This window comes from Saccopteryx bilineata, chromosome 1 (genome assembly GCF_036850765.1).
Source record: "Saccopteryx bilineata isolate mSacBil1 chromosome 1, mSacBil1_pri_phased_curated, whole genome shotgun sequence".
Classification (NCBI taxonomy): domain Eukaryota; kingdom Metazoa; phylum Chordata; class Mammalia; order Chiroptera; family Emballonuridae; genus Saccopteryx; species Saccopteryx bilineata.
In genome coordinates, this window is record NC_089490.1 from 353,090,877 (window position 1) to 353,101,836 (window position 10,960).

Genomic DNA, 10,960 nt, shown 5'->3' on the forward strand with positions numbered 1-10,960 from the left:
AGACAGAGAGGAAGGAGAAGGGGAGGGGTGGAGAAGCAGATGGGCGCTTCTCCTGTGTGCCCTGGCCGGGAATCGAACCCTGGACTTCTGCATGCCAGGCCGACGCTCTACCAGTGAGCCAACCGGCCAGGGCCCAAACATGATTTTAAGTTAATAAAACTGTAACTGGAACTAATTTCTTTTCTTTTTAAAAAAAATTCACTCCCAGGGGTCAGTGAGCATGAAAAAAACTCACTACTCAAAGGGTGAAATCTTTTGTGTTATTTCTAATAAATATTTTATTTAAACTATTGATAGAACATTAGTTTGGAAATTTATTTACACAGGCACAAAGTAATTTTAAAACTCTCAGAGAAAATGCAAAATACAGTTTAATTGGTTGGGTTTAATTATCTGGGTAACAAAACATGCTGATTACACAAAATAATGTAGCAGAGAAAGAGAAAAGCTAGATGAGGATCTAACAAGCTTTTTGAGTATTTATCCCGGTTTACAAGGTAATATATACTCTTTGCACTAAAGGAAATCAGTCAATGTTTTGAGAGGTTTTGCTGAGTAACTTAAAATTAGCAAAATATTCCTCTCTTTTGCTTTCTAGGTACAAGACAGGGTTGTTTGCTCTCTTGAATGTGATGCACATCTTTTTAAAACTCTTTGCTGCTTCTTGGAACAGCTGTAAGGCAAGTTCTAGTTTATATCTGTTTGTCAACATGAATCTCTCTCCTTGAGATGCAGCCTCAGCCTCAGTGTCGATCACTTGCAGGATTTCATGGAAGTAACTGGAACTGTAACCTTCATTCCGTTGTTCCCTTGTGTGTGTGGTTTCTTTAACTAATTGAATAATTTGAGCTGTTTTCTTCTCTATGATATCTTTTTCAAAGTCTTCCACAGAGGGTCCATATATTTGGACATTTTGAGAGGTTATAACATGTTTAGAATAATTGATAGAAAATGGTTTCTTTGCATCACGATACCTAATTATGTTCACAATATTAGGATGCTGTTTAAAGTGCTCCAGGAGAATGTTCTCTAGTTCAATATCAATATCAGGATCCTCAGCAGATGGGAGTGTGGGAAAAAACAGAATGGAGATGTTCTCTGACCAGATCTTGTTGAACAGATCTCTCAGCTCCTTATCATGTAGCTCTTTCCCACTGGGTGACACAGCCATCCCTTTGATTTTTTCTAACTTATGTTCAAATTTTACTATATGCTTCTTAAAAAGGTCTTGTATTTTCTTTCCACTAATTAGATCTCCACATTTTCTCACAGTTTCTACTGTGAGCTCCTCTTTAAGATTCTTCAAATCATTTTCAAATCTTTCTTTCCACTGAGCTAAGATATCTCTATCTCTGTCTTCTCGAAAGTACTTCTCAAGTTCTTGCTTAATGTTTTCATGTTTTCCCACAACTCGATTGTCAATCAAACTTCTCTTAATCTCCTCAACTTCTCCATTCTGAATCTGGCTGTTCAGCTGACTCTGCAAGTCTAGCACATGACTCCTCATCTCCCAGGCCCAACTCTTATACATGGCCTCCAATTTATTCATAGCCAAGACTTCCTGAGTGTTCTTGAACCAGAAAATGAAGTTTTCATTCACTAAGGCCTTCCATAAATCCCGTATTCGAACTTTAATTTCTGATATCTTCAAAATACTTCCCCTGGATTCTTCTTTGGCATGTTTAAGAATCCTTCTTTTCAGATCCTGAACATTGTGGCTATAGCAAGGATTGGGAGGAGCCATTGGGGGAAAGCCTTCCCAGAGATGGGTAAAATAATGAATGTGGGTCTTGACATCAAACTTAATGACATCATTGAAATTAGACACATCTGAGCACTGCTCATGTTTGGCTGCAGCAAGTGTCATTTCATCCAGTCTCTCTTGCAGCCACCTTTGCCTTTCCATGCTTTGATCTGTATCTATAATTTCATCTATGTTCTGATGAACAAAGAGGCATCTTGGAGAAATATTCAGTTGTTTAATCCTGAGAAAGGCGTGGATGGCTATTTGCAGAATATCTTGTATTTCTGATAGATCCTTCCCAAAAATATTGATTAGAGTTAAGTTTCCAAGCCCTATGACAAAGGTTGCCAACTCATTTTCCTTATTCCATGCTTTGTTAATGAGCTCTGAGGCCTGAAGTCCTTCTGTGTCCACAACAAGCACAAAATCAAAGCCAAGTTCCTCTGTGAATGTCTCTTCCACCTTCAGGAGCTGCATGTAGGCCCCCCGGGTACACCTGCCAGCACTGAAACTGAACTGTAGTCCAAACATTGCATTCAACAGAGTGGACTTTCCTGAGTTCTTCAGGCCAAGCACAGAGAGAATAAAGACCCGTTTGTCTTTAAGTTTTTCAGAGACCTTGTCAAAAACAGCTGTTACCCACTTCAGGGGCACATAAGATGCATCTCCATCCATCAGCTCCATGGGAGTCCCAGATATCATCAGATCAGCAGCCATTTGGGGAAAGGAGAGCAGTAGTGTATGTGCTTTGGAGGAAGCTTCTTCCAGAGCTTCATAGATCTGGCCCACTTCTCTCAGGAGATGCTCAGTTCCCAGGGTGGAGTTATTGATCTTTTTGGTAACAGCATCTAGATCATCCTTCCAGTCTCTGAGGGAGTCTCTCTTTGACTGTTTCTCCTTCTCTGTTCTCACCTGAGCCAACAAGTTGCTGTGCTGCTGGTGAAGTTTTTCTAACTCTTCGGTGATTAGTTCGTCCATTAACGTACTTAGCTCCTGCAGAAAGTAGAGCTCTGTATGGGTCTCTGAGTGTGTCTGAAGACTTTCCTGCAAGCAATTCATCAGGTCACTAAAATTAATAACTTTATGGTACTGTTCACAGCGTATTTTCTGCTTTTCCTTCTCAATATCATTCCTGTATTCTTCAATGCTCTTGTTTCTTTTTTCTCTCAGCTGATGGAGTTCCTTATCCTTCTTACACCAATCATGCCATAGACTTCCCTGAAGAGGTAGTAACTTTTCCTTTATCTCATGTAATTTCACTTTTTCCAAGATGTTCCTAAGGATAACTGCTTTTTTCCCTGCCTCTTGGCAAACTTTTTGGTCCTCATCAATAACAAAGTCATACTTCTTAGCAAAGTTGGCCCAGTTAGTCAAACTGTGAGGAGATCCAGACTTCTTCAGTAACTGTGTTAAGGTAGCTGTAATTTTATCAGCTAATTCAATGTTATTTAGATTTCTGATCCCAATTCTCACTTTGTGAGCAGAATTCTCATCCATAATATTTTCCACATTTTCAAACAAACAGATGAGAGCTTTGGGTAATTTCCAATATTCATGCAGAAGGGAACTAATCTTTTCATCAAAATCAGAAGTTGACAGGAGGATAACAGTGACTGAAGATACCTCCTGAAGGAACTTAACTTGGCTCTCATGTATTTCAGCATTTCCATGAAGATTGGTAAAGGCAATACAGTTTTCAAATCTGTCTTCAGCTCTCCCACCTGGGCAAAACCAGCAGATTTCCACCATACCTTCTAGCAAGAGACATCTATTATTGTCTTTCCTAAAATTATGGAAAAAATGGTCATGCTTGCCTTTACTTAGGAGTGTATTTAGAATCTGTGATTTGGAAGTAGAGACATAGTCTCCAACTCTTATGAAAGATACAACATGTATAGGTCGCCTACTGATCAGCTGGCTATTATAATTCTTCAGTGTTTTTTCCCATCCTGTTTTTTCCACTTCTCTCCAGCTTTTCCTGATTTGCTTGAGAGCCCAAAGAGGAAATTCAATTTGAGAGTTGCAAGGATTGGGCACCAAAAGTGGGAGAGCAAATTGACAGATGGAAAGTTTGTTTAAAACATACTGTCTTATAAAGTCATCTGCACAGTGAAAAATTGCCATTTGTATGTCCATTGGGTGGATGTTAGTTTGTATTGTAGTTGACTGTGTTTTCTTGATATTGAAAAAGTCCTGAAATGTTCTTTCTAGCTCTGTGGTTCTCAGTGTCTGGGACACAGTAGATGTTGGATCTATATTGCCTCTGTAAACTAGGTATCGCAAATGATAATCTAATAACAAAAGTTTTTCTAGAAAACACAATGGTAGATCCCCCTCAGTTTTTGGTTCAGTGTCATAAAGGGTTGTCTTACTTATCAGAAAAATATTGACATTGGTCATTTTCTTGGGATAGTAACTTTCCAGATTAAGCCGCCTGATGAGGTCAAGAAAGTGTTGATGTTTGGTTATTACTTCCTTATCATTGCTTGATTGAGGATCTCTGGAACAAGAAGCAGATTCATTGGGTGTTTTCTTTTTGCTAAAGATATTTCTAAATTTCTAGAAAGAAATAAAGACAATGATAATGGCTTGTCTATAACAAAGAAGCTTGATTAAATTTATCAATTGTGAAAACATAAATATATTCATTAGTATTTCCAAAAGTAAATAGAGTCTTTCTAAGTTAACCAAGAGATAAAACATAATACAGGTCCCCACATTGAAGAGCTTAAAAGTTAACTATGAGAAACATAAATAAGTAAATAGTTAATTATAGTATTTTATGATGGAAGTCTGAAGTCATAAGTAAATAGTAGCAAGTTCATAATGCATTAGTAACATGTTAAAAGATGTGGTTAGATTTCTTGGGATGCAAAGTGGGTAAAGGCTGCACCAAACTGATGTAACATACACTCATGGATGGGGGATAGGAGAAGATAATTTAAAAATAAGTATAAAGGAAATTACCATACCACAAGGTAGTTATTGTGTTCATTGCTTTACACATATTATATTATGGAATGAATGAGATTTTATCAGGAAAATAAATGAGTAGATGGTTGAGGATATGCTAAATAACAAGAACAGAAAAGTGCAGGTAAAAATGTTAGAAAGCTGAATAAGTATAGGAAACAGGAAGTAATCTAGTATGTATGGGCAGAAGCAGAAAATGAAACTAGTAAGGAAAAATGAAAGGAAAATAAATTTGTTCTTATTTAGTAACCATAATCTTCATAATGCCCCACTATTATTCTTAGTTGTTTAAATTTTAGAGAGGAATGATCATTAAAATTAAGCAAATGCTTGTACATAGAAGTGACAAGAATCTTAGCCAGGCTTTTCTGGGATCTTGTGCTTCTCCAAGACACCTTGGACTGAGAAAAAAATAGATAAGTATAGAAGTCCATTAACTTAATAGAATATTTGAAATATTGGAAGAACATAAGGATGTGATTAAGATGCACAGTGCAATGTTGGTGCTAACATGAATGACTATGCTATACCATAAAATGTGGTAGCCAGTAAGCTTCTGAGATTTTGAGCATTCTATGGCCTGTGCACTGCACTCTCTTCCAGGGCAAAAGTATCAGCCCCAGGGGTGATTACAAACCTTTGACAGTGCATTGCTTTCTTCATCTGGTCCTGCTTCATTATCTTGCTTTCTTTTCTTTGACTTTTTTGTAGCTTTATCTGTGGAAGATCCAGCTTTGGAGGGAAAACAGGTTTATTATTATTATGATTACTAAAACATGGAGTCAGAGTTGCAGTGTTGCTGAAGCTTAGCCTCTTCCCCACTTGCTATTGCTAATTTGGTGCCAACAGCTTAACATCAGTATATTCAACATTACTGTCTATGTCTCAGTTGTGACTCAAGAAAAGACAGAGGTATTTTATGTTATGTGAATGACCAAGAAATAAGAGCACCTGTCTCATAAATGAGAAGTATGGGATACAAAAATAGCACAAAATAAATAGTGATCGAGTAAGTGATGGGGTCAAGGTTACTGGGGTATATACACAGAGATCTCAATTGTAGCATGTTGACTGACTTGGGGTATGGTGAGAGTGAAGAGGGGTGTGACAGCTCTTAATAATTAGCTTTCCATCATTCCCATATTTTAGAATTTGTTGGGAAAGGAGATCCAAGTAAAACTGTGAAAGACTCTTTACAAAAAAAAGACTTCCCTAAAGATGAAATTTATTTATTTTTGCTAGAAATGGTGAATTAAAGCAGTAAAATTTCCTTTAATATCACTCCCAAGATATTGATCATCCTGTTTATCAGCTGCTCATATTTCTAGGCTCTTCACAGATTATTCCTGAATCTCCGACCTCACTGTTTATGATAACCCATGTGGATAATTGGTCCTTAGAACAACATGAGAAAGTCAGGCTAGTGGTGAGTAAGTGTTTGGTTGAGGATAAGATTAGTATCCAGCTAATGACCAAGGTTGGAGGGTCACAATGACAGGTTTGTAGACATATTTTATAGTTGAGTAGATCAGTCTGTGGCTAGGACTGTGAAACTTCACCATCCTCAGTGATAGAGCTAAAGGACATTAGTCTTCATAGAAAAAATGACTGTGAAATTTCTAGCAGAATAAATAGGAAAATATCCTCTGCATCACTACATATATATTTTAGAACACCAAACATAAAGACCCTAGTATCTTATGGGGCAGGGCTAGGGTGGTCAACAGACTGCTAACAAAAGGATGATAGTCACGTTGGCATCAGACTCATCATCAGTAAGTAATGGAAGACAGTTACATAATTCTTTAAAAAGTAATAAGTTAAAAGGATTTTCAACCTAGAACTAGTTACCTTTCAAGTTTGAGAAGAGACTAAAGTTATTTCCAGAAAGTAACAACCTAAGAAATTTACTGTTTACATACCCTTCCTTAGAAAGCCTCTAGAAGAAGATACAGAAAAAATGGGTGAATGGAGGAGTCAATTAACTTGATAGAATATTTGAAATATTGAAAGAACATAAGGATGTGATAAAGATGCATAATGCAAAAATATATAGTAATGAGAATGTTTGTGAAAGCCAAAGTAAAAACAAAAACAATATAATATACTTCACTTTATTTTATGACTAAAATTTATATATGTGTATAATAGTATAAATGATTGATTTTCAGCTCTTAGAAATAAGCTATAAATAAAGTTGAAAGATTTTAATTGTGATTCTAAGAAAGTAAAAATTTTCAACTTGACCATGTAAAAGTGAAAGTTTTGGGGGAAATTTTGAGATACTGCTTCTCATAATGCACCAAAATAAAATGTTTTAAAATAAAATTCAAATATAAACTATATAAAAGCTAGAAGTACTGTTATAAATCTATCTGGAAGAGAGTGGGTGGAGAAGAAAGAGGTGGCATAATTGAGGTAAAGACTTACCAATAATTGCAGAATAGCAAAAAATTATATAGATAATGATATTGATAAACTAATGAACCTAATTTGATAAAACCACAGAAGAATGATAAAAGCATGCTATTTAGAGATATGGCAGTCACTACCAAAAGAGAAATTGATCTTTGCAAATAAATTTTTTCAAAATTTTTGGATAGATAGCCAGAAGAAGAGTTTTACAAAGATATATGCACCCTTATGTTCATTGTAGCACTATTTCAATGGCCAAAAAATGGAAACAATCAATATCCTTCAATAGAAGAGTGGATAAAGAAGATGTAGCACATATATACAATGGAATACTATTTAGTCATAAGGAAAGGTGAAATATCATTTGTGACAACATGGATGGTTCTTCTGACTATTGTGCTAAGTAAAATAAATCAGACAGAAAAAGTTGAGAACCATATGATTTCACCATATGTAGGATATAAAACTAAAAGCAACAAATGAACAAACATGAAAAACAAATAAAAATTTACAGACATAGACAATAGTAGGGTGATTATCAGAGGAAAGGAGGGTAGAAGGGTTAGAAAGGTTAAAGAAGATTAATTATATGCTGATGAAAGATGATTTGACTTTGGGTGGTGGGTACACAATGCAATATACAGAGCATGTGTTATAGAACTATACACTTGAAACTTGTATAATTTTGTTAAACAATAAAATTAATAAAAAAGAATTAAATTTAAAGGGGTTATTTTGTGAGAAAAGGGTCAAGGTTATGTACTGTAATCTTTAATTTTTAACTATAGTCATGAATTACATTTTAAACAAATTAAAAATATACATTTAAAATATACTTTAAAGTGATAAAACTCTCCCATATGCATTAAGATTTAAAAATTATCATATTTCATGCTATGAGAGTGTAGTAAAAGGACCATATATATGACTGTGTTGTTATAGTAGTTCTAGAAAATTATTTGACTCATTTCAATTTTAGAAATTTAAGGCAATGAAATAAAATGAGCACCAAGATCTATTATAAAGGTAATTTTCACAACATTCTGCATAATGTTGATATTTTGGAAACACCAGTCTATGGCCATACCACCCTGAACATGCTCGATCTTGTCTGATCTCGGAAACACCAAAATGTCCGAAGTGGCATTGTGGCAAAACTTTTTTGCAGAGCACCAACAAGATGGGAGAATATGTAGCCATTGAAAATAATACTTAAGAATTATTGTTTAATATTATGAAAAATGGTTATTATGTTTTAAGCCAAAAACTCCATTAATGATACAAAACTTTAAAGTAAAACTAGGTGAAGAAATATATATTAAACATAATGTGATACCATATTCCATCTTGTTTGTTGTGTGAGTCTATTAATGAGGTTATAACTGATATTTTTTTCTTTTGTGTAAAATTGTTCCCAATGTTTTATGAGCACATATTATTTTGATAGTTAAAAAATAATATGATGAACAAGAACTGAAGAAAACAATAACCTGAGTGATTTTCAATAGAAAGATGAATGTTTTCAGTTAAGGTGGAAATAGGACTGGCTTTGTGAGGTAGCACTTCATTTGGGCCTTGAGTAGTGGACAGGAGTTAAGACTATGAAGGTCACAGTCCAATGGAGCAGACCTACTAAAAGACTGAGACCTAATTACTAAACTTTAGAATATTTCTCTTCCCCCTACCTTACCACTATATCAATAGGGTTCTTGTATAACAACAAGAGAATACAACTGAAAGGGCTCCATATCTCAGACTTATTTAAGAAGTTTCCAGGGAGACCTAAAGAAAACAGGGCAACAAAACCAAGGACACTAGAGGAAATTTTAGCCCATAACACCACAGCTATAGCAAACAGTAAGCACATCCTAACTCCTAGCCAAATAAATAGAAAACCTCACTAAAAGGCTATTAACCTCAGTTTCTTTTACCTAGTGTATTCTGTATAGCTTCAAGAAGTTCAAGGCACACTAAAAACACAAGAGCACAGTCTGAAGATACAGAACAATCATCAGAGTCAAGCTCAAGCAGGACTGAGATGTTGGAATTATGTTGGAATTTTAGATGTAAATTTTATTTCAATAAATAATTTTTGAAAGCACCATGACACACAATTCTTATGTTTTATGCTATAATGTGTGTATTTAATTAATTAAGATATGAAGATTTCAGTGACAGCCTTGAGTCATATGCAGCAAAGAGAGGGGTAGCTCAGGTGCAGACTCACATTTTTCCATTGCCTGGCGGAATTTCTCTGCTAGGTCGCGCTGGTTTATGTCTTTCAAGACCTCCATGGTCACAGTCTTGGAGTATTCTTCCCCATAGTACTGTATCAGTAGGTCAGCAAGTTTCACTGGGGATGCTTGATCGAGAGTGTTCCGGGTAATGTGGTTGTATCCCTCAGCAAGAGCTATGATTCTGAGTTGGAACTTGAACTTTAACAACTCCTCTTCTAAAAGGTCCTCAAGAATGTTAAGAAGAGTTGCCTTCAAATTGCTTTCCATTCTGTGCAGCTGAATGCTGGGAAACTGATGACCCTGCAGTTACTGACCTGAAATGGAGAGTTGGTTATGAATAATCACAGGAATGATGGGAAATACATATGAGGTAACTGGTTTGAGAAAAGTGAGACAAAAAATTGGAAATGAGATCAAAGACTGTCTTCCTAAAAACAAACAAACAAAAAACCAAATATGTGCTGAAATTACACATTCCTACATATAGGGTATTCCTCTAAGCTTTGAGGCTACTAACCTTACCCTCTACTCCCCACAATTGTGCTCCACTTGCTGGAATTCCCAAGTTTTCCATGATATAATGTCTGTTAATGGGAAATGGGATGGAATATGGGTCTTATGGAGGTTTGTGTTACGGTGAAAAAAAGAAGGAGAAAGGTAGATATGTTGTTATTCAGTAGGTAGAAATAAAGGAAGTGATTATAGACAGTGATAGTGAATGAAAATTTGAAAGAGAACATTTATACTTCCATTAGTTGTGTGTGTTGGAGATATTGAGATGGATTTTTTTTTTCATTTTTCTGAAGCTGGAAACAGGGAGAGACAGTCAGACAGACTCCCACATGCGCCCAACCGGGATCCACCCAGCACGCCCACCAGGGGCGAAGCTCTGCCCACCAGGGGGCGATGCTCTGCCCATCCTGGGCATCACCATGTTGCCACCAGAGCCACTCTAGCACCTGAGGCAGAGGCCACAGAGCCATCCCCAGCGCCCGGGCCATCTTTGCTCCAATGGAGCCTTGGCTGCGGGAGGGGAAGAGAGAGACAGAGAGGAAAGCGCGGCAGAGGGGTGGAGAAGCAAATGGGCGCTTCTCCTGTGTGCCCTGGCTGGGAATCAAACCCGGGTCCTCTGCACGCTAGGCCGACGCTCTACCACTGAGCCAACCGGCCAGGGCCGATATTGAGATGGATTTTAAGAGACTCAATTTGTATATGAAAATTTATATAAATAACAGGAGTATGGAAAATCACTTTTCTGATTCCTTTGTAATGATAGATTCCTCAACTTTTTCTATGACTCTTACTCCTTTTAGTCACTACTTTGCCCTAGGCTAAAAATAACATTTCAAGGTATGCAAATATTTGAGAATAATGTCATTATTATCACCACCATCTATTATTATATCAGCAATACTAATTTCTTCACCAATCTATCTCATTTCTCCCCATCAAAACTCTGCCTATTCATGATGCTACTATAAAATATCATTTCCTTTTCAAGGTCTGTTTTGGTTTTCTCCAAAAGATGTAATGCTACCTAAATTTTAGCTTTCAACAATACTTATGGTACTTTTATTTTGTCTTGTTATTA

General features: G+C 36.3%; 1 protein-coding gene across 1 annotated transcript; it reads right to left on the bottom strand.

Annotated features, from left to right (window-relative positions):
• Positions 1–384: 384 nt before the first annotated feature.
• Positions 385–9,470, bottom strand: LOC136320652 (interferon-induced very large GTPase 1-like). The gene is made up of 3 exons (XM_066253812.1): positions 9,360–9,470; positions 5,355–5,449; positions 385–4,303 (listed from the first exon to the last, which is right to left on the bottom strand). Exons 1-3 carry the CDS (start codon positions 9,424–9,426, stop codon positions 527–529), a joined length of 3,939 nt encoding a protein of 1,312 aa, XP_066109909.1. The 5' UTR covers positions 9,427–9,470; the 3' UTR covers positions 385–526.
• Between the last annotated feature and the right edge of the window lie 1,490 nt (positions 9,471–10,960).